At 43.7% G+C, this 23,558-nt stretch overlaps 1 protein-coding gene across 2 annotated transcripts; it reads right to left on the bottom strand.

Annotated features, from left to right (window-relative positions):
- Positions 1 to 433: 433 nt before the first annotated feature.
- On the bottom strand, positions 434 to 16,286 carry MTHFD2 (methylenetetrahydrofolate dehydrogenase (NADP+ dependent) 2, methenyltetrahydrofolate cyclohydrolase). Of its 2 annotated transcripts, XM_055378110.2 has the most exons (9): positions 13,276 to 13,373; positions 9,830 to 10,014; positions 9,631 to 9,737; positions 7,874 to 7,996; positions 6,979 to 7,131; positions 5,661 to 5,768; positions 4,416 to 4,508; positions 3,841 to 3,966; positions 434 to 1,650 (listed from the first exon to the last, which is right to left on the bottom strand). In XM_055378110.2, the coding sequence occupies exons 4-9, from the start codon at positions 7,974 to 7,976 to the stop codon at positions 1,487 to 1,489; spliced, it is 747 nt and encodes a 248-aa protein (XP_055234085.1). In that variant the 5' UTR covers positions 7,977 to 7,996; positions 9,631 to 9,737; positions 9,830 to 10,014; positions 13,276 to 13,373; the 3' UTR covers positions 434 to 1,486. The 2 variants fall into 2 exon arrangements, with proteins under 2 accessions (XP_055234085.1, XP_018876529.3); XM_019020984.4 differs by lacking the exons at positions 9,631 to 9,737; positions 13,276 to 13,373 and adding an exon at positions 16,012 to 16,286.
- Between the last annotated feature and the right edge of the window lie 7,272 nt (positions 16,287 to 23,558).

Below are 23,558 nucleotides of genomic sequence, written 5' to 3' on the forward strand. Positions count from 1 at the left end.
GAGGCTGAGGCACAAGAATTGTTTGAACCTGAGAGGCAGAGGTTGCAGTGACCCGAGATCATGCCACTGCACTCCAGCCTGGGCAACAGAGCAAGACTCAGTCTCAAAACAAACAAACAAACAAAAAGACTGGAGGACGAGGCTGGTTTCTCCAAAGCTCTTTAAACCTCTGTTTGGGCGTGGGTGGCCCAGGCCTGTAATCCCAGCCCTCTGGGAAGCTGAGGCAAGAGGACTGATTGCTTGAGGCCAGGAGTTCAATACCAGCCCAGGCAACATAGCAAGACCCCATCTCTACAAAAAAAAAAAAAAAGAAGAAAAAAAATTATCTATTTAAGGCTATAGAAGTAAGTGTTACTGAATATAGGAATATCTACATTGATTAAATGAGAAAAAAACTGGTTAGGTCACAACTAGGAGTCATAGGAAGACAGAATTTCAGAAATTCATACCACACCAGAGAGATGTGTTTTATTAAAAAAGAAAGAAAACCCTTTAATCAGAAAGTCTGATTAAATTCAATATTAACTCAAACTCTTAAAAAATTTCTGGAAAAGTCAACAGGATACATACATCACAGAAAAGCAGGCAGCTGCTGACAGTTCTTTGGTGGAAAAGTAAGTTGCATACTTACCCAAGCTGCCCAAATGATTATCAAGCCAAGTTTGTTTTTCAAAAATAGGTTTTAAGATACACCAAAGAAACTATACAATACAAAAATTTAACAATGAAGTTAAAGTATATAGCAAAAGCCAAATATGACAACACACATGTATAATGTAGAAAAGAATCCTTTCAATCCTAGAAAACTAAAATGGGGAGAACTTACTGAAGGGTAACATACATAAAATGAGTACTAATAGCAAGGAATAATCCTAAACATTTTCCCAATAAACTAAGCCTCAAAAGGACAGCTTAGGAAAATGATTAACATGCAGTTTTTCTTTTTTCCTAGCCAATTCAGTTCTACTTAGATAAATCTGGTTACCAATCAATACATACATAAATTAATTTTTTTTCTGCTCAATTACTACCATTTTTTCTTTTTCATCTTTTCCCTAATTTTCTCTAGCAACACTTTTCCTTTGGTTTGATCAGTTGAACTCAAAAGGTTTGGTACCTAAAATGAGTATCAACTGTTATTGCAATAGCACTTGGGAAATGCAATCCTAGAAAAGGCGAATGTGTAACTGAGGTGCTTGACAAAGTGAAGCATCCATCCTCCATATGGTAATGTCTCCCATATTAATCACTAGGTTAATGGCTGCTCCTGGCTAGATCACAGGACCCTGCACGATACTGGAATGCTCCCTGGTGAGGTACTGCAGAGGTATGTGCAGAAACACCCACCCATTTAAGCTTTCAATAAATACAAGGCATCATTTTAAACCATTTCAGTAGAATAAATTAAAAATATTGCATTTCTATTGGTCTGCTTTGCTTCTTGAGCTGGCCTGGAGTGCTGTTTGTGACACAGAAGACACAGTAGTTAATTAGTGGCTACCCCAAGCTCTTTAGACTTCAGCACTTCTCGCTCTTCAAGCCTCAGCACCTTTTTTGCAGCAATAATGGTATTCTTCATTAGCATTGCCACTGTCATGGGGCCAACACCTCCAGGAACTGGAGTGATATACCCAGCTTTTTGTCTGACTCCTACATAGAAACAAGACAGGCAGGCTGCTTTAGTTATGGCAAAGGACATGTGTGTACTTTAATATATTATTAAACAAGCCTGCAAGGAAAAAGTAACATACATAAGCATAAAACTCAAAAATCACATCTACATCATTCAAGGTTTTGTGAACACACTAGTAAAATAACATGCACATACAGAGTTGTTCAAGGAATATTTATACATCTAAGTAACCTATAAAGAAATCTATTAAAGAAATATCTAGTAGGTTAACTGTGTGGGAGTTGTAAGTATAACAATAATAAGCATTACCTCAATACCTGCCTATAGCATTTTCTTAATTTAATTTTAAGTATAATTTGTCCAAAGCAGAAAGCACAGTAATTTTTAAAAGTGAGAAGTTAAAAAAAAAAAATTAACCTAATGTTAAAGTGAAAATCCTTACATACCTAGGCATGGGTTTGACTGCTTTAATAAAAACAGAAAGCTAGGAATAGGATTATCAGCATAGGCCGGGTACAGTGGTTCATGCCAGTAATCCCAGCACTCTGGGGGGCTGAGGCAAGGTGTGAGGTGGGGGAGATTGTTTGAGGCCAGGAGTTTGAAACCAGCCTGGGCAACATGGTGAAACCCCATCTCTACAAAAAATACAAAAATTAGCCAAGTGAGGTGACATGTGCCTATAGTCCCAGCTACTCAGGAAGCTGAGGCAGGAGAATTGCTCGAGCCCAGGAGGCAGAGGTTGCAGTAAGCTGAGATCGTGCCACTGTACTCCAGCCTGGGCAACAGAGAGGGATCCTGTCTCAAAAAAAAAAGGAAAGGAAAAAAAGGATTATCAGCATAAAACTCAGATAAACATTCTATCTTAAGAACTGAAAGGAGAAGCCAGGTGCAGTGGCTCACACCTGTAATCCTAGCACTATTAAAGGCTGAGGCAGGCGGATCACTTGAGGCCAGGAGTTCAAGACCAACCTGGCCAACACAGCCAAATTCATCTCTACTGAAAATACAAAAAATTAGCGGGCATGGTGGCTCATGTCTGTAATCCCAGCTACTTGGGTGGCTAAGGCAGAAGAATCACTTGAACCTGGGAGGTGGAGGTTGCAGTGAGCAGAGATCACACCACTGCACTACAGCCTGGGCAACAGAGTGAGACTCTGCCTCTTAAAAAAAAAAAAACAACTGAAAGAAGAAATCTACTAGTATATTCTAGTATTTCAGGGGTATGGTTTTTTCCTGGACCATTTTAACTTTCTAGGCCTGTGATCTCTCAGTGTGAAAATGAGAAATCTCTAACACTTTTTGGGAAACTCCATGGTTTAGAAAAATCACTTCATCAAATTTTCAAACTTGTTAAAAGTCAAGAAATTGCTTGAATTATGAAATAAGTCTAAGGAAAAAAACAGTTCCCTGAAAAGTTTATAACTTCTCTCCATCACTATGATAAAACACCTAAAATAATTCTAGAAAAGCTATAATTTTAAAAAGGTTTCTCTAATTCTTATGAAAAGCCTACTAAGGCCAGGTGCAGTGGCTCATACCTGTAATCCTGGCACTTTGGGAGGCCAAGACGGGTGGATCACTTGAGGCCAGGAGTTCCAGACCAGCCTGGCCAACATGGTGAAACCCCGTCTCTACTAAAAATACACAAAATTAGTTGGGCGTGGTGGCACATGCCTGTAGTCCTGGCTACTGGGGAGGCTTGAAGCACAAGAATCGCTTGAAGCTGTGAGGTGGAGGCTGCAGTGAGCCGAGATGGTGCCACTGCACTCCAGCCTGGGTGACAGAATGAGACTGTCTCAAAAAAAAAAAAGAGAGAGAAAGAAACAAAGGAAGAAAGGAAGAGCGGGGGGAGAGGAGGGGAGGGGAGGGGAAGGAAGGGAGAGAGACGGAGGGAGGGAAGGAAAGAAAGAAGGAAGGGAAGGAGAGAGGGAGGGAAAAGCATACTGACTGGGCGCAGTGGCTCACACCTATAATCCCAACACTTTGGGAGTCCCAGCTACTCGGGAGGCTGAGGCAGAAGAATCGCTTGAACCCAGGAGGCAGAGGTTGCAGTGAGCCGAGATCGCGCCACTGCACTCCAGCCTGGGCAACAGAGTGAGACTTCCATCTCAAAAAAAAAAAAAAAAAAAGTAAATAATCTATCCTAAATGTCCATGAAAGGTAGTATTTATTGATTTCATTTTTAAAAATAAAATTTCACCATTTACCTTCAAAATCCACATCTCCAACCAACTTGGGTTTGGCAGTTACAGGATCGTGAACTCTATTTATTCCCACATCAATGACTGCTGCTCCTTCCTTGATCATATCTGCTGTGATCAGATTTGGAATACCTGGAAATGGAGAAAGGAAAGATCAACTTAGTACTGAAAACAGTCTACCTGTCAGATTCTTGTCTAACTTCAATTTCAAGAGACCCTGAAGAACTAATCAACATGTTTTATTAAAACCTGTTAAAAATATTAACTAAGGAACTATTTACTTTTATTATTTATTTATTTTGGTTCCTGACAGGAAACAAAAGGAACCATTTAAACTTTATACAGTAAATATTAATATAAATATTTTGAAGCTTTAGGAATAACATTCACCCATCTAGACTATAATGGACTGCCAGAAACCGGTATTCCAATCACAGCTCTATCCTCATCTTTGTAGGCAGCTCAAAGAATCATTACAAGGGGAATGATGAATAGCAGCTAGGCAGGCGAATTCTAAGATGAGGGGTACAACCTCCTCTTCTGAGGTGAAGTCCTTCCCTCCATCCCCCTTGTGTTCTTACCTGCAGCAGATATTACAATATCTGCAAGAATTGTATGTTTCTTCAACTGCTCTTTGGGAGTATATCGATGAGATATTGTAACAGTGGCATCACCTAGAAAGAAAAAAATAGATGTCTTGATTTCTGACACAAAGCTGGGATTGGATTAGGTCTCAACTAGTCAAGTCATTGTAGAAACTCAACATCTCTGAAAAATAATTGACTTACGGCCAGGTACAGTGGCTCACGCCTGTAATCCCAGCACTTTGAGAGGCCGAGGTGGGCAGATCACCAGGTCAGGAGTTCGAGGCCAACCTGGCCAACATGGTGAAACCCCGTCTCTACTAAAAATACAAAAATTAGCTGGACGTGGTGGCGCATGCCTGTAATCCCAGCTACTTGGGAGGCTGAGGCATGAGAATCACTTGAACCTGGAAGGTGGAGGTTGCAGTGAGCCAAGATTGTGCCACTGCACCAGCCTGGGCAACAGGGCAAGACTCCATCTCCAGAAAAAAAAAAAACAAAAAAAACTGACTTAATGGCTTGTGCCATATTTTCTGAACAGCTAATTGTCATTTACTTTTTTAAAATTAATACCTAATTTCATATAGCTTTAACCCATTGGTCCCAGCTCGACTGTTTTGAGTCATATAATTAAATTTATTCATCCTATTTTTAAAGCCTTTCAAGAATTTTACCTTTTCTAAGCAAAATATCACTAAAATTACTCAAGGTTGTTTTAAGTATGTTGAAAGATAGTTGAAAGTATATAGTTTTGCCTTTATTTCTGATATAATCATGTAAGGTCATTATTACAATAATTATGTGATAACTGATTGACGAGGCTTTACCTTAGAACCAATTAACAGAACCTGACAGGACACATTACAGTCATATCAATCCAATCCTTTGCAACAGCTAAAGATTTTTTTCCACTAAATGACACAGTATCTTTGAATAAGAATTGCTCCTTAGCTCCAGCTATCAAAGCTATAGCTGAAATTTTCTAATTGCCTACAACCATGCTTATACTCAAAACTTAAATTTATTTTTGAAGCTAGTTACATGATAAATGAATAATAAAGAAACTCAGGTGACACTGGGTGCAGCTTCTCTACAAAGGTTACTCCCTGAATTGTCTGTTAACAAAATTTCAACAAATACAAAGTATAACAGAGTTAATACTTCCAAACATGCACAGGATGGCTTCTTAAAGTTCTTACATGGGGAAAAAAGGACAGTGTTCCCTGAAAGCAATTTCCTTACCTCCGGGACGTTCATGCGCCCCATCTGTGTGCAGTAACATTGCAATGGGCATTCCAACATTTTTTGACCTTCCAGCCACAACCACATTCTTCCCTAGGGTTGGAATGCCTATAAAAATATATGTATTGACATTAAAAGTAGTGCCAGTCCAAAGGAAAACAAAGTCAGATGGCCTAGAACATGAACCCAATTTTGCCTCATCAGTCAACTGGAGCTGTAACTTGCTACACATAATAAGGGCTAAAAGAAAACAGGAGAAAGCATACTACAGGCTACAAAATGTTACAGGAATGTGCACTGTCACCACTATCAAATCTTAAATTTCCTTCACTGAGGGCTGGGGCGGTGGCTCACACCTGTAATCCCAGCAGGAGGGAGGATTGCTTGAGGCCAGGGAGGCTAAGGTAGGAGAATTGCTTGAGGCCAGGAGTTTGAGACCAGCCTGGGCAGCATGACGAAACCTCTGACTCTTAAAGAAAAAATTAAAAAGAAAAATAGAGGCCGCACGCGGTGGCTCACACCTGTAATCCCAGCACTTTGGGAGGCCAAGGCAGGTGGATCACAAGGTCAGGAGATCAAGACCATCCTGGCTAACACGGTGAAACCCCGTCTGTACTAAAAATACAAAAAAAAAAGTTAGCCAGGCATGGTGGTGGGCACCTGTAGTCCCAGCTACTCAGGAGGCTGAGGCAGGAGAATGGCGTGAACTCAGGAGGTGGAGTTTGCAGTGAGCCGAGATCACGCCACTGCACTCCAGCCTGGGCAACAGAGCAAGACTCCGTCTCAAAAACAAAAAAAAAGAAAAATAAAAATAGAAAATTTCCTTCACTGAGACTTCTGGATTAAAAAGCAAAAACTGTCATAGGCAACTGTTAAGGGCAGGCACGATGGCTCATGCCTATAATCCCAGCACTCTGGGAGGCTGAGGGGGCGGATCACCTGAGGTTAGTTCGAGACCAGCTTGGTCAATATGGTGAAACCTGTCTCTACTAGAAATAAAAAAATTAGCTGGGCATGGTGGCACGTGCCTGTAATCCCAGCTACTCAGGAGGCTGAGGCATGAGAATCGCTTGAACTCAGGAGGCAGAGGCTGCAGTGAGCCAAGATCGCACCACTGCACTCCAGCCTGGGTGACAGAGCAAGACCCTGTCACAAAAAAAAAAAAAAAAAAAAACTGTTAAGAGAGGTAAACTTTGGGGAGTAAGACTAGAGGATATGAGGTAGGGTTTCCACTCTTTGGGACTGTATGAGTTTTTACCATTTGCCAGTACTACTTTTATAATATTAACACAGACATGCAATTCTGGGATATACCTACCAGTTCGCTTGATTATTTCCCACACACCCCATGGGGTAGCCGGTAACATGGAATACTGATCCAAACACATTCGTCCTACATTAATTACATGAAAGCCATCAACATCCTTGTCTGGAGAAACAGCATTGCAGATCCTTCTCTCATCAATATGCTCTGAAAAAGAAATTGGCACAGTTGCCTTAAATCACCACCGCATAGTCAGCACTGCCTGACTCCAGCTTATCTGCTTCTCAAGGAAATCTATTCTTCTACAGCTTGCCTCTGAGATGTACTTCATCTGCATGGAAGGAACTCGCATAAGCAAAGCCAAACACCAATAGCAAAGCTAATATCGTCTATCACAGCTGCTTCCCTCCACTGTCCTTTGTATCAAGACCACAATACTAAATCAAGGCGTAATTGGTATTCTGAGTTGGTCTGTCCCATTTCTAATAAAATATTCACTCTTTTGAGTTTATTTTGCCTTTAAGCCAAATCCACATGAAGAACCAGGTGTATAAAGTAACAAGGCCTTTTTACCCCTCAGAAATCATTTTAGGTAGGGCATGGTAGTTCATGCCTGTAATCCCAGCACTTTGGGAAGCACAGAGTCCAAGACCAGCCCAGGCAACACAGACAGACTTTCATTTCTAGGAAAAATGTAAAAATTAGCTGGGCATGGTGGACATGCCTATAGTCCTAGCTATTTGGGAGGCTGAGGCAGGAGGATCCCTTGAACCCAGGAGCTTGAGCATGCAATGAGCTATGATTGTACCATTGCACTCCAGCCTGGGTGACAGAGTGAGACAACGAAAGGAGAGGGAGGAGGAGGGGGATGGGGAGGGAGAGAGAGAGGGAGGGAGAGGGAAAGGAGCAGAAGCAGCAGCAATCATGTTAAATGGAGTCCAAAACTCACCTGGAAGAGGCAACTGAACAAGGAGGCCATCTACATTATCATCATTATTCAGTTTATTGATTAAATTCAACAATTCTTCCTCTGAAATTGAAGCTGGTTTCATAATTGTCTCACTGTTGATTCCTATTATAAGAAATTTTGAGGTTAAAAAAATGTTTGAGGCATTTAATGAGCACTGCTATGTTGCCTACCATACTTGGCTACCATACGGGTTTTGTATCATCACACTCATCCCTAAAAGCTGAAGTAGCTCAAGGAACCTAAAAAAGTAACTTCACAAATATACACACTAGAGAATACTAGCTTAACACATCCTGTGTACTTCATTCTATGCAATCTTCATTAACCCTATTTTACAGACAGACTGAGGCTCAGAGAGGTTTAAAAATAAGCGAGCTAGGCCAGGCACAGTAGCTCACGCCTGTAATCCCAGCACTTTGGGAGGCCAAGGCCAGCGGATCACGAGGTCGGAGATGGAGACCATCCTGGCTAACACGGTGAAAACCCGTCTGTACTAAAAATACAAAAAATTAGCCAGGCTTGGTGGAACGCGCCTGTAGTCCCAGCTACTCGGGAGGCTGAGGCAGGAGAATCGCTTGAACCTGGGAGGCGGGGGTTGCAGTGAGCTGAGATCGCACCACTGCATTCCAGCCTGCGCAACAGAGCGAGACTCCGTCTATAAATAAATAAATAAATAAATAAATAAATAAATAAATAAATAAGCGAGCTAATAATACAGCCAGTCTTTCTGGTTCCAAAATCCATGTTCTTTTTTTCTGCACCACACTACCTCCCAATGTCTTAAAATGCCATGGCTTGGCCAGGCACAGTGGCTCATGCCTGTAATCCCAGCACTTTGGGAGGCTGAGGCAGGCGCAGATCACCTGAGGCAGGTGGATCACCTGAGGTCGGGAGTTCGACACCAGCCTGACCAACATGGAGAAACCCCATCTCTACTAAAAATACAAAATTCGCCAGGCATGGTGGCCCATGCCTATAATCCCAGCTACTTGGTAGGCTGAGGCAGGAGAATCACTTGAACCCGGGAGGCGGAGGTTGCGGAGAGCCGAGATCACGCCGTTGCACTCCAGCCTGGGCAACAAGAGCGAAACGCCGTCTCAAAAAACAAAACAAAATGCCATGGCTTGCCATTATCTAGAGGTTTCTAAAGGCTTTCAGTTAAAAGAGCAGGAGGCCTCACTCCTCAATAATAAAGAACAGAGAAAACCACAGGCTTACAGGCCAGTAACCCCACCCAGCCACGCGAGTGGTTTCACAGCCCTTCGAAGGAAAGGCCACCTGCTGCTCAGACCACAGGCCCACAGATGGGCAGGCAGAGGCATATCTGAGCCTGCCCACCCACCTCTTGTCCACAGACACACAGTAATCTGTGGTACCGTGAGACCTAGAACACAAACCCCATCATCCAGACCTGAACTGCTTCTAAACTGCATGTTTGGCTTTAGAACCAATCAGTGAAGAACTTGAAAGCTATTTCCCAGAAGTCAGAGTCATTTCCTTCAAATCTACGACTGTGTTCCTGACCTCATCACTGAGGTCACCTAATACTGTATTGCTCAATCATGCCCCCTAAGCCTGTAAGGCTTTAAGCTGCAAACACTCAAACACCTCCACTGGAGACCCATTATTGCTCAAGGAAAGCAAATGTAAAATGCATTCAGGGTCACCTATCAAATATAAAGACTAAGAACAGAATGTAGCTTATATTCTTTCCAGAAGCCACAGAGAATACCAACCAGTATCTCCTGTCCTAGTGTATAAACCCCGAAAGATATAGTCTGATTTCCTATGACAAAGTTTTGGGATACAGTTCAATCACATTAGCCTCCTCTGCTTGGGTTTCCTAATCAGAAAAAAGAAATCATAAATTAGAATGGACTTTGCCTCATATAAACCTCAACTGAACCACAGTCGAGGTCTCAGAAGGACACATACCCACATCTGCAGCTGCCCTGGTTTTGTTGAGGACGTAGGAGTGACTTGCAGGATTCTCGCCAACCAGGATCACGCTCAGGTGTGGCCGTTTGTTGCCTGAGGCCACCCACTCTTCTACCTCCTGCCGCACTTCCTGCTTGATCTGCTGGGCCAGTTTCCTTCCAGAAATGACAACAGCTTCATTTCTGCAGAAGGCAACAGAGTCACAAAACCAAATAACTTGAATTTTTATAAAAACTAAAACTCTGCCAGGTGTAGTGGCTTATGCCTGTAATCCCAGCACTTCGGGAGGCCGGGGCAGGAGGATGGCTTGAGCCCAGGAGTTTGAGACTGGCCTGGGCAACATGGCAAAACCCTGTCTCTGCTAAATAAATAAATAAATGAATGAATATATCCAGCTACATATGGAGGGGGATAAAGTTGATAGAAATCATTATTATCATTAATTTGAAGCTCAGAGAGTTTAAGTGACTGACAGCGCTTGGTCAAGCTGAGTCTCACATCAGTCTGGGCTCTTAACTGCTACACCACCCTGCGCCCTGATCATTACTAAGTGTTTTACAGTTTTAATTTGCAATTGTTTGACCCCTCATCATGAGGTTAAATAGTTTTTCTTATCTGCTTATATGCCATTTGTAGTTCGTGTTTTGTCCCTGTTGTCAGCAGCCAGGCATGTATTTCAAATCATTTCCCAGTCAACTGACTTCATTTTTATGGTGGTTTAAATTGATAAGTTATATTCTGTAGTTGAATAAACAAACAATATAGGCCGGGCACGATGGCTCACGTTTGTAATCCCAGCACTTTGGGAGGCCGAGGAGGGCAGATCACGAGGTAAGGAGTTCGAGACCAGCCTGGCCAACACATGAAACCCTGTCTCTACTAAAAATACAAAAATTAGCCAGGATGGTGGTGCGCGCCTATAATCCCAGCTACTCGGGAGGCTGAGGCAGGAGAATCGCTTGAACCCAGGAGGCAGAGGTTACAGTGAGCTGATATCACCCCACTGCACTCTAGCCTGGGTGACAGAGAAAGACTCCATCTCAAAAAAATAAACTAAACTAAACTAAAATAAAATAAAATAGATGAGCATCTCTTCCTTAAGTAAAATGATCCCATTAAAAAAAGCCTTTCCCTTTAGATCTCTGTCCTTGGTGTCATGAAGACTGCTCTAACCTCAAGACCAATGAAGTAATCTCTTATATTCTAAAACCTAACATCAAGGTACTGAATATCCTGTAGGGTCAGATAAAATTAATTCTCAACATAACTGCTAATTTTTTTATTTATTTTTTGTGAGACAGAGTCTTGCTCTGTTGCCCAGGCTGGAGCAATCTCAGCTCACTGCAGCCTCCCAGGTTCATGCAATTCTCCAGCTTTTGCCTCCATAGCTGAGAATACAGGCACCCACCACTGCACCCGGCCAGTAACTGCTAATTTAAATGGGATTTTAAAGCTTTCACAATCTTTAGGCCTTCAATAAGTGTTTTTTATTGCATTATGATTAAATACCGACTTTAAACCAAATCTCAACATCTTAGATATAATGCAATAATCTTATATATAAACTTTATCTTAATCTGTATTGCATCTTGTGAAGTATTAAATTATTATAATCTGGCCAGGCACGGTGGCTCATGCCTGTAATCCTAGCATTTTGGGAGGCCAAGGTGGGCAGATCACTTGAGGTCAGGGGTTTGAGACCAGCCTGGCCAACATGGCGAAACCCCGCCTCTACTAAAAATACAAAAATTTGCCAGGCATGGTGGCAGGACCCTGTAATTGTAATCTCAGCTACTCGGGAGCTGAGGTAGGAGAATATCTCGAACCCAGGAGGCATAGGTTGCAGTGAGCCAAGATCACGCCACTGCACTCCAGACTGTGTAACAGGGCAAGACTCCATCTCAAAAAAAGAAAAAAGTTACAATCTTATAGCAAATCAAATACTTTTACCCTGATTTTATATAATACTAGCATGGCACAACATATAATAGCATTTAATTATACCCATGGTATATGAAGAAATTGAAAACATATTAATATTCACAATTCCATTTCAGAATTAGAGTCGAAGAGGACTTCATTAAAAGGGTTTTGCAGGCCGGACATGGTGGCTCACATCTGTAATCCCAACACTTCGGGAAGCCAAGGTAGGCAGATCATGAGGTCAGGAGATTGAGACCATCCTGGCTCACATGGTGAAACCCCGTCTCTACTAAAAATACAAAAAATTAGCCGGGTATGGTGGCACGCACCTGTAGACCCAGCTACTTGGGAGGCTGAGGCAGGAGAATCGATTGAACCCGGGAGGCAGAGGTTGCAGTGAGCAGAGATTGCCGTGAGCGGAGATCGTGCCACTGCACTCCAGCCTGGGCAACAGAGTCAGACTCCATCTCAAAAAAAAAAAATTAAAATAGGGGGGTTTTGGTGATACAAATACACCTGGCAACATTCCTCATTCCTGATTTGTATTAGTACCTGGAATGCCCACCGCAGGCCAAAAATACATTCCTAATCCTGGAACACTACAGAGTGAAAGACTACTTTAAAACGGCTTAGAACAGTCATTTATGTTGAATGAAATAACAAACATATATAATGTGCCAGGCATATATGTTCAATAAAACTAATTTCTTACTCTTTTCTCTTGGTTTTATATATATATGTATATATACACACACATACACATGTATCCTTAAAATAGATACACTTACACATACTCATAAGGAGATATATAAGTATATACACTATATGTATATCTACTCAGTGAGAATGACTTAGCTTGCACCTCATAAAAAGTTTCTTTTGAAAGCAGTAAACTTAGAGAAAATGGTATTAGCACATTCAGATAAAATCATATACTAAAGTTAAGGACACAGGGTTCTGGGAAAAGCCAGTGTTCCAAGTCCCAAACTTTGCTTCCAAAAGCAGGTTCTGGATGTTATGCCAATTTGCTTAAAAAAAAAAAAAAGAAAGAAAAACAGTCAAAGAGTAACAAGAACCAAAAACAAAGTCACATGCAATGAATATCTTTCATAGTATAACTGTCAGCCCTCCTCTGCTTCCCACAACTCTGCAAAATGTGAAATACAGCCTTGGGAGTGAGTCATTAACTAATTTAGCATCATCTCTTTTGCCAAGGGGCAGATTAACTGCTACCCCAAAATAAACAGGGAAATGGAGAGTCAGCTAAGTCCCACGGGGAATCCAAAATTGTAACTATATTAGCTAACATTTATCCCAGAATTAAATGCATTCACAGATATGTTTAGAAAAAATTCCCAGGGCTGGGCATGGTGGCACAGGCCTTGTAATCCCAGCATTTTGGGAGGCCAAGTTCAAGACTAGCGTGGGCAACATGGTGAGACCCCATCTCTACTAAAAGTTAAAAAAAAAAAAAAATTAGCCAGGCATGGTGGTATGCTCCTGTGGTCCCAGTTACTCACAAGCTGAGGTGGGAGGATCACTTGAGCCCAGGAGGTCAAGGCTGCAGTAAGCCGTGATTGCAGCACTGCACTCCAACCTGACCTAGGGAGAGATTCCCCTGCCAAAAAAGAAAAAAAAAAAGGAAAGAAAAAATCCCATTAAGATAGGTAATCAACAGAATAGGAAGAAGTCAAGAGGACTGTTCAAATAAAATCCAAAACTGTGGCTCATGCCTGTAATCCCTGCATTTTGGGAGGCCAAGGTGGGTGGATCATTTGAGGTCAGGAGGTCGAGACCAGCCTGGCCAACATGGTGAAACCCCATCTCTACTAAAAATACAAAAATTAGCAGGGCATGGTGGTGTGCGCCTATAGTCCCAGCTGTTTGGGAGGCTGAGGTAGGAGAACAGCTTGAACCCAGGAGGCAGAGGTTGCAGTGAGCCAAGATTGCACCATTGCACTCCAGCCTGGGCAACAAAGTAAGACTCCGTCTCAAAAAATAAAATAAAATTCAAAACTAAAATCCAAGTGAGTAGCATCTTCACTTTCCTTTTAATTCAATAGCTTACAGTACTGTAATTTTCCATGAGAAATTAGTATCAGGGCATTTTACAATTCATAATCAAGTGATTTAGGGAAGAGTTGTTATCAATTATTAATGGGAAAAATAATGAGTGAAGGAAGACATAATGGAGAATGGAACAAACATCTATTAAACACTAGGTATTTTGCTTAGACTTTAACATATATTACTCTGTTACCTTGGGACTATTATAATAACACTGTAATACAGAAGATGAAACTGAGGATAGTAGAAACAAGATTCAAAGGCAAACTTCTGCCTCTAAAGTCCATTGACTTCCTAACCCCACTGTCTCCTAGGCTACTATTTCTCCAACCGTAGGTTTATGTTCCTGAAACTCTCATACCATCCAACAAAGAAAAAAAAAAAAAGAATGCAGACTCATATTTTTAAAAGGATACAACTTTTTTAAAATAAGCAGTATTTACAAATAAACAGTATTTTAAAAAATAAGCAGCAGTAAGAAAGCAATATGTGGGAATTGTAAATAGCAAATGTGCAGTACAGATAATATGGATTGCTTTCAGAGATGTGGATGAAGCTTACTTGTTCTTTCAGAAAGGTAGTGAAAAGAGCATTTGTTATCGGAGAGTGTAGACAAACTGGCCCAGTTCTTTAGGTAATGAATGAGAGCATCTTTATCAATCTCTTTTGGACCATGGAAGCCTAGGAAAGGTCTGGTCCACAGTCACATGAGGCCAGCACTCAGGAAGAGGGAGACGGGGAGAAAACACACAGTAACGAAACATGGGGGAGGTCAAGAGTCAGACCAGGGAAAACCCTGCAAGTCCCCTCCCACGTTTTCCTTCAAGAACTCATTGCTCCAACAAGCAGCGCCTTTGAAATATTTCTAACAGCATTTCTGCACTGACTGGAAATTACACGCGTGTTCTGCCCCTTGTCAGGAACATGAGCTCCATTTAGAACAGTTTTTCTCATCTCTGAATTCGCACAGCTTGGCATAGTGTCTGGTACACAGTGAACGTTAGATGAAAAAAAGAAGGGGCTGATGTTGTAAGGTGCAGGGCTCTAACAATGCCAACAATGCCAGCGCTCTAATGACCGACCAAATCACCTTCCCAAGGAAACCCAAAAATGCAAACAGAGCTTTTCCTTTCCTCCTCCCCGGTATATTTTTCCCAATTTTGTTATTGTGGTAAAATTCACATAACATAAACCTTATCAACTTTTTTTTTTTTTTTTTTTTGAGACAGGGTCTCGCTCTGTCGCCCAGACTGGAGTGCAGTGGTGCAATCACGGCTCACTGCAGCCTCGAACTCCCGGGCTCAAGCGATTCTCTCGTGCCTCAGCCTCGGCGCGTGTCACCACGCCCGGCCCATCTTAACCATTTTTAAGTGCAGTTCAGTGGTATTAAATACGTTCATATGTTGTGCAACCATCACCACCATCCATCTTCAGAACTCTTCATCTTGTAAAACTGAAATTCTGCAAGTACCGCTGAAATATGGGTACTTGTCACTCTCCATTCCCCCTTTCCCTAAGGCCCTGGGAGCCTCCCGGATGTTTGCCACCTCTATGTACTCAGCCCGGCACTGACCGGCTCGGGTGGGCTGCAGCCAAAGCTAGGGTGCCCAGAGTCCGTTCATGTTCCTGGCGGAGCGGAGGCAGCGCGGGCCACTCCCACCGGCGGAGGGAGGAGGGCGGCGCGGGGACCCCGAGCAAGTCGGCTCCGCGATTTCATCAGCTGCAGCAGCGCCCTCCGCCGCTAGGGTCCCCGCAAGGGACAGCTCGCCGAGGGCTGCTCTTTTGGAACCTTCGCTTGTTCTCCCCCAGACGACTCTCAGCATCCCAGCCAGAGGCGGCCGGCGCTGTCGGAAGGCTCCGCGTAAACTGATGCCTTCGCGTTCCGCACGCCACCCCCGTCCCGCCCGCCGACTGGCCACGGGCCCCGGCGACGCCCCGAGTCGCAGGAGAGCGGCTCCCTCCGAAAGGCGGGCTTCGGGTACCAGCCCTCCGCGCCGAGGAAGCGCCCAGTCGAGAGCTGCGGCGGCGCTCGGTGCCACGTCGCCCCGCCACACCCCTCAGCGGTCACCACCGCCGGGGCGGAGATGTTCGGGAAGGACTTCCCTCGGTGTCCCTCGGGGGCCCGGCGTGCCCCTCGCCCTCCGTTCCCCTCAGCTTTCCGCGCTGACCGAGCTCTGTGACCCTCTTACCGAACTGCCGCGAGGTGGAAAGGGCGAAGGCGAAGGGAGCAGCTGTGCGCGGGCTGCAGCAGCCGGGCAGCCAAAGCAGACATTAGAGAAGTCGCAGCCATAGACCGCGCCGGTGTCCGCGCCGGTGACCGCGCCGGGAGGGAAGCGCGCGCGCGGGCCACGCGGTTATACTGCGGCCTCGTGGCAGGCCCCGCCTCCCCCCGCCACCCATTGGTCCCTGCCGCATGCCACTGGCTGTCTGTTGAGCCAGCTGGAGCCGAAGGGGCCAACCGGTTTTCTTTATTAAACGTAAGCGAAGTCCGAAAGAGCCCTGCTTTTGATTGGAGCCAGAAGAGCCTGGAGCGAGGTCCTGTAAGGCGCTGAAGCCTCGGCAACGTGCCATGATTGGCTGAGGAAGTCAAACTCCTGCCTGACGCCGCTAGTGTCACCGAAGGCCGGACAACACAAGAGAAAAGTTCATTCATTCATTCGTTGAACAATTATATGAGCGCCTACTGTGTGCCAAGCACTGTAAAGGGTGGATGAAAAGACAAGCTGATAGAATGCCAACGAATAGAAGTAAAAGGAATGATGGAGTTAGAAAATCACCATTTTGCAAAATCAGTACATGGTGGCGCTTGACTACAGTACCAGCTACTGGGGAGGCTGAGGTGGAAGGATCACCTGAATTCAGGAGGTTGAGGCTGCAGTGAGCTGAAGGCGCGCCATTGTACTCCAGCCTGGGCGACGAGAGTGAGACCATGTCTCAAAACAACAACAAAAAAAGTAAAATAATAAAAGATATTCAGAGACAGACGTCAGGGTTGCATGTGCAACCCTGATTCAGAAGCAGCAATAGATGTCAAAACAACTGGGTGAAAGTTGGATGAGGAGCAAGATATTTACATATAGGGTTGCCAGATCTAGCAAATAAAAACACAAGATGCCCAATCAAATTAGAATTTTAGATAAACACTTTGGGAGGTCATATTTATACGTTATTTATGGCTTATCTGGAATTCAGATTCAACTGGGCTTCCTGTATTTTTTCCCGCAAACTTTTTGCATAGTCTCAAAGTATCTCTCCCGCAAGGAAACTTAAGGAGGGCAGGGCGCGGTGGCTCACGCCTATAATCCCCAGCACTTTGGGAGGCCAAGGCGGACGGATCACCTGAGGCCAGGAGTTCGAGACCAGCCTGGCCAATGTGTTGAAACCCCCGTCTCTACTAAAAACACAAAAAATTATCTGAGCATCGTGGCGGACGCTGTAATCCCAGCTACTGGGGAGACTGAGGCATGAGAATCGCTTGAATCTGGGAGGCAGAGGTTGCAGGGAGCCGAGATTGTGCCACTGCACTTCAGCCTGGGCAACAGAGAGACTCTGTCTCAAAAAACAAAACAAACAAACAAACAAACAAAAAACAGGGGAAACCAATCCTGTCAATACCTTGACCTTTACTTCTAGACTCCAGGAAGGAAAGGAAAATGGCACATTTACAGTGAAGAAACATGACGGTTACTGCTTCAACCACGTGATCAAAGTTAGCACCACCCAGTAAGGGAACACACATATGTGCCTTCTGATAGGACCCATTGAGGAGACACATCACTTCGTAGCTCTTAACAAGTCTGTAAATTTAATAAGGTGATTTTCCTAAACCAATGAGTCTCCTAAAAACAGTTACAGATTCCTCATTTCACATTGAGAAGAAAGATCACAGACTTAGAATGTTAAAACTGTCCAGGAAAAAAAACAGTTGTAAAGCTTTGGAACACACCAGTAGATCTTAATCTATTGACAAGGAAATATCAGACAAGCCCAAAGTGAGAGATATTCTACAAGATAAATTGCTTGTACTCTTGACAGCTCCAAGGCCATGAAAGACAAAGAATGAGAAACTGTTCTCCATTAAAGGAGCCTAGACATGACAGCTAAATGCTGTTTGATTCTGGATTGGATTCTGGACCCAAAACTTTTTGTCTTTCTTTTTTTCTCTTGCTTGCTTCTTTTTTTCTCTCTTTTGCTATAGATGACGTTATAGGACAATTGGCAAAATATGAATAAAGTCTGCAACTAGCTAATAGCATTGTATCAGTGTTAGCTAATCGCATGCAGTAATGTAAGAGAATATATTGCACTTGCTTCTAGAACTAAAGGACCATGTCTGCAACTTACTTTTGAATAGTTCAGAAAAAAAATAATGCTTTGTATGTATGAGTTGGCTAGGGCTGCCATAACAAAATAACACAGACTGAGTCATTTAAACAACAGAAATGGGCTGAGTGCAGTGGCTCACGCCTGTAATCCCAGCACTTTGGGAGGCTGAGGCAGGCGGATCACCTCAGATCAGGATTTTGAGACCACCCTGGCCAACATGGTGAAACCCTGTCTCTACTAAAAATACAAAAATTAGCCAGGCATGGTTTCACATGCCTGTAATCCCAGCTACTTGAGAGACTGAGGCAGGAGAATTGCTAGAATCCAGGAGGCCGACGTTGCAGTGAGCCGAGATCGCACCACTGCACTTTAGCCTGGGCAACAGTGAGACTCGATCTAAAAAAAAGAGAAAGAAAGAAATGTATTTTCTAACAGTTCTGGGGGCTAGAAGCGAAGGTCAAGGTGTTGGCAGGATTGGTTTCTCCTGAGGCTTGCAGTCCTTGGCTTACAGAGGGCTGCATGCCTGCTGTGTTATGGCCTTTTCTGTGTGCACATGCAACCCTGACGTCTCTCTCTGAATATCTTTTATTATTTTACTTTTTTTGTTGTTGTTTTGAGACATGGCCTCACTCTCGTCGCCCAGGCTGGAGTGCAATGGTGCGCCTTCAGCTCACTACAGCCTCAACCTCCTGGATTCAGGTGATCCTTCCACCTCAGCCTCCCCAGCAGCTGGTACTGTAGTCATGTGCTACCACATCAGCCTAATTTTTTGTATTTTTAGTACAGACCGGGCTTCGCCATGTTGCCCAAGTAGGCCTTGAACTCTTGGGCTCAAGGAATTCACCTGTCTTGGCCTCCCAAAGTGCTGGGATTATAAGCATGAGCCACCATGCCCGGCCTCTCCGAATGTCTTAATCTCCTCTTATAAAGAAACCAGTCAGATTAATTTAGAGCCTACCCTAACAGCCCCATTTTAACCTAATCATTGTTTTAAAGGCCTTATTTCCAAATAGAGTCACATTCCAAGGTCAGAGTGTCAACACTGAATTTTGGAGAGGATACAATTCAGTCCATAACAATGTATATACATTTAAAAAAACCCATAAAACAAGTAGCAAATGTAAAATATTAACAAGTGGGGAAGAGTACACAAGTATTCTTTGAACTTTTCCTGTAACCTTTCTGTATTTCTGAAATAATGTCAAAAATTTTTTTAAAGACCAGTAATTTTTTTTTTCTTTTCTTTTCTTTTTTTTTTTTTTTTTTTTTGAGATGGAGTCTCGCTGTGTCACCCAGGCTGGAATGCAATGGCATGATCTTGGCTCACCGCAACCTCCGCATCCTGGGTTCAAGTGATTCTCGTGCCTCAGCCTACCAAGTAGCTGGGATTACAGGCATGTGCCACTATGCCTGGCTAATTTTTGTATTTTTAGTAAAGATGGGGTTTCCACATGTTGGCCAGGCTAAAAAGATCAGTAATATTTATGCCCTTATGGGGCATGGAGTGAGGCAGGCATACAATGAATAAGAGACTAAGAAAAAGAATGTGATGCTGAGAGCCCACAAAACAATGGATATGGAAGGTTTAGAGGTCAGAGAATGGCCTACAGGTTATATAACTGGTGATAAGACTGGGTGTGATAATTTGCAGATCCTGTCCCCAGCACACTGTGAGGAGGAGGCACCTTAGAGTTACTTGAACGTAGCAATGGTGATTGAAGAGGGAAAGGAAATACACATTTCCCATCTTTTAAGGAAACTAACCCTCCATCCCTCTGCAAAATTTTGGACATTTTCTTTTCCCAAAATGTGAACTTTCAGGAATGAATTGAAACCGCCTTTGCAAACATTGTTAACAGCAATCTAACAGTTAGTTAGACCACTTTCATTAATGATCTGATCTAACCATCTTCATCTTGCCTTTAACTTCCAAACTGCCCTTGGTCATTCCTGGGCATGGACAAAACTATCCTTGAAACACCCAAACTTTCTCAGAGGCTGATTTGAGTAATAATAAAACTCTGGCCTGGCGCGGTGGCTCATGCCTGTAATCCCAGCACTTTGGGAGGCCGAGGTGGGTGGATCATGAGGTCAGGAGTTTGATACCAGCCCGGCCAACATGGTGAAGCCCCGTCTCTACTAAAAATACAAAAAAAAAAAAAAAAAATTAGCCAGGCATGGTGGCATGCACCTGTAATCCCTACTACTCAGGAGGCTGAGACAGGAGAATTGCTTGAACCTGGGAGGCGGGAGGTCACAGTGAGCCACTGTGCTTCAGCCTGGACGACAGAGCAAGACTCTGTCTCAAAAAAAAAAAAAAATTCCAGTCTTCGGTTTAGCCAGCTCTCTGTGTATTAAACGCTCTCTGTATTATAATTCCTGTGTCTTGATAAATGGGCTGTATCTAGGCAGCAGGCAAGATGAGCCCACTGGGCAGTTACGAAACCCATGTGTGAACATTATTATATATTTTTAATATGCTTCACAAAAGGACCTGCTTCTATGCTCCCACTCTCTTAAAATATCATTTATTTAGACTAGGCTAAATAGTCTAATAGGCTAAATAGTCTAATAGGGTGGCTCATGCCTGTAATCCCAGTACTTTGAGAGTCTGAGGTGGGAGAATTGCTTGAGCCCAGGAGTTCAAGACCAGCCTGGGCAACATCGTGAGACCCCATCTCTACAAAAAAATAAAAAACTTAGCCAGGCGTTGTGGTGCACACCTGTGGTCCCAGCTATTCGGGAGGCTGAGATGGAAGGATCACTTGACCCCGGAGGTTGAGGCAGCAGTGAGCTATGAATGGATTACTGCACTCCAGTGTGGGTGACAGAGATTCTGTCTCGGCCGGGCACAGGGGCTCACGCCTGTAATCCCAGCACTTTAGGAGGCAGAGGCAGGCGGATCATGAGGTCAAGAGATTGAGACCATCCTGGCCAACATGGTGAAACCCTGTGTCTACTAAAAATACAAAAATTAGCTGGGCATGGTGGCACATGCCTGTAGTCCCTGTAGTCCCAGCTACTCAGGAGGCTGAGGCAGGAGAATCGCTTAAACCCAGGAGGCAGAGGCTGTAGTGAGCTGAGATCGTGCCACTGCACTCCAGCCTGGCAACAGAACGAGATTCTGTCTCAAAAATAAAAATAAATAAAATAATAATAATAAGAAGAAGAATAATGAAATAGGCTGGGCATGGTGGCTCACACCTGTAATCCCAGCACTTCGGGAGGCCAAGGTGGGAGGATCACTTCAGCCCAGGAGTTTGAGACCAGCCTGGGCAACATAGTGACACCCTGTGAAAGGAAAATTAATCTCAGACCCTAAAATCACTAAACTGAGGGGAAAGTCAAGCTGGGAACTATGTCAGGCAAACCTGCCTTCCAATTTATTCCCCAATAAGATAGCTACAAAGATTAAAAAAAAAAAAGAAAGCTGCATATCTTCCTCACAATTTGCCCACAAGGATATTCCTTGTGGGTCTCAAGATCTTTACCTGAAAACAGTTCTGTTGAATTTCATCCTGGCAATGTAAATTGATAGATGATCTTCACAGATGCAGGACAGAAAGTCATCCCTCTGCTTACCTGAGACAAATGCATATCTGATTGCTTCCTCTGCCCTATTGTTTTGTTTTGTTAGTTTTTGTTTTTTTTTTTTGAGAGAGAGTTTTGCTCTTGTTGCCCAGACTGGAGTGCAATGGCGCGAACTCAGCTCACTGCAACCTCCGCCCCCTGGGTTCAAGTGATTCTCCTGCCTCAGCCTCCCGAGTAGCTGGGATTACAGGTGCCCGCCACTAAGCCTAGCTAATTTTTATATTTTACTAGAGATGGGGTATCATCCTGTTGGCCAGGCTGGTCTCGAACTCCTGACCTCAGGAGATCTGCTCACCTCAGCCTCCAAAGTGCTGGGATTTCAGGTGTGAGCCACTGTGCCCGGCCTCCCCTATTGTTTATGTAAAAATGCAGATTCACTGAGCCAGACTAAATTGTGTATTCAGTGAAACGCTGATCAAGCACTCAAAAGAATGCAGCCTTTTGTATCTTATCTACCTATGATGTAAAAGCCTCCCCACACCACTCCCCACTTTGAATTGTCCCATCTTTTGGGACCGAATCAGTGTACATATTACACATATTGATTGATGTCTCATGTCTCCCTAAAATGAATAAAAGTAAGCTGTATCCTGACCACCTTGGGCACATGTAATCAGGACCTTCTGATGTGGCTGTATCATGGGTGCATGCTTAAGCTTGGCAAACTAAACTTTCTAAGTAGATTGAGACCTATCTCAAATATTTTGGGTTCACATTTTGTCTTTAAAAAATATTTTAAAATTAGCTGGCTGTGGTGGCATGCACCTGTAGTCTTGAAGCAGCCTCATTGTCTGGGGTAAAACCTGAGGTTCATTGTCTCATAGCCACAGAGATCAAGGACATGGACACACAAAGAGTGAGGTTAACAGCAGGAAGTTTAATAGGCAAAAGAAAGAAAATAGCTCTCTGCTACAGAGAGGGGTCCCAGAAAAATGGATTGTCGACCCATGGTGAAATGCAGAAGGTTTTATAGATGAGCTGGTTGGAAAGTTGTGTCTGATCTACGTAGGGCACAAAAAGCTGGTTAGGACCAGGTGTGCCATTTGAACGGGGCACGATTTTCTGGCAGCCCCCACCCCAGTCTTTTATTATGCAGGCGGGTTTTCAGCCTAAGCTGTGCCGTGTTGCCCACTTCTTTCTTACTGTACACGTGCTAACAAAAAGGAAGATGAAGCTTCCATGATGGACATGCCTGGCCCCCAGGTACCCCTTTTCTATTGGCACAGCTGCCAGCATTCCCCTGTGCAATGTTCCAGCTTGCTTACCTAGATTTTTCAGGCTACTTTTTGTTAGGAGAAAACTAATTTCTTGGGCTGCTTTTTGTTAGAAAGGAAGCTCTGCTGAGGACTCATTTGCCCTCACTATCTGCCTAAATAATTTCTTTCTACCTCCTGTGTCAGTCTCAGCTACTGGGGAGGCTGAGACAGGAGGATGGCTTGAGCCCGGGATGCACCTTGTGCTACTGCACTCCACCCTGGGTGACAGAGCAAGAACCTGTTTCAAAATAATGATAAAAATAAAATAAAATCTCCTTTAACAAAAATATTTTTTGCCCCAATTTTAGTCCAAATTCTGTGAGGTGGAGGTGCTCAAGCCTGTCTATATCCCACCCCAGCTAGTCTTTCTGCCTCGTCTTTCTTTGCTCTGCCCTCTATACTCTAAGCATACCCTGCACTTCTGCATGATGTTTGATTACACTCCTTTCTCTGCTCCCTGTACCCCTACCCTGCCTGACTTAAAAACCTGGCCCCTAGTCCTCCACTTTAAGTGAGTCTGAATGCTTCATAGACATATAACCAGGAATCAGGACCGCACACAG

The sequence above is a fragment of the Gorilla gorilla genome, chromosome 12 (assembly GCF_029281585.2).
Source record: "Gorilla gorilla gorilla isolate KB3781 chromosome 12, NHGRI_mGorGor1-v2.1_pri, whole genome shotgun sequence".
Classification (NCBI taxonomy): Eukaryota; Metazoa; Chordata; class Mammalia; order Primates; family Hominidae; genus Gorilla; species Gorilla gorilla.

Coding starts and splice junctions, on each gene's coding strand:
- MTHFD2 (XM_019020984.4), bottom strand. CDS start 16,112: ATGGCTGCGACTTCTCTAATGTCTGCTTTGGCTGCCCGGCTGCTGCAG. Junction 10,015..16,011: donor TTCCACCTCGCGGCAGTTCG/GTAAGAGGGTCA, acceptor TGCCTTCTGCAG/AAATGAAGCTGTTGTCATTT. Junction 5,769..6,978: donor GGAAATAATCAAGCGAACTG/GTAGGTATATCC, acceptor ATATTTTTATAG/GCATTCCAACCCTAGGGAAG.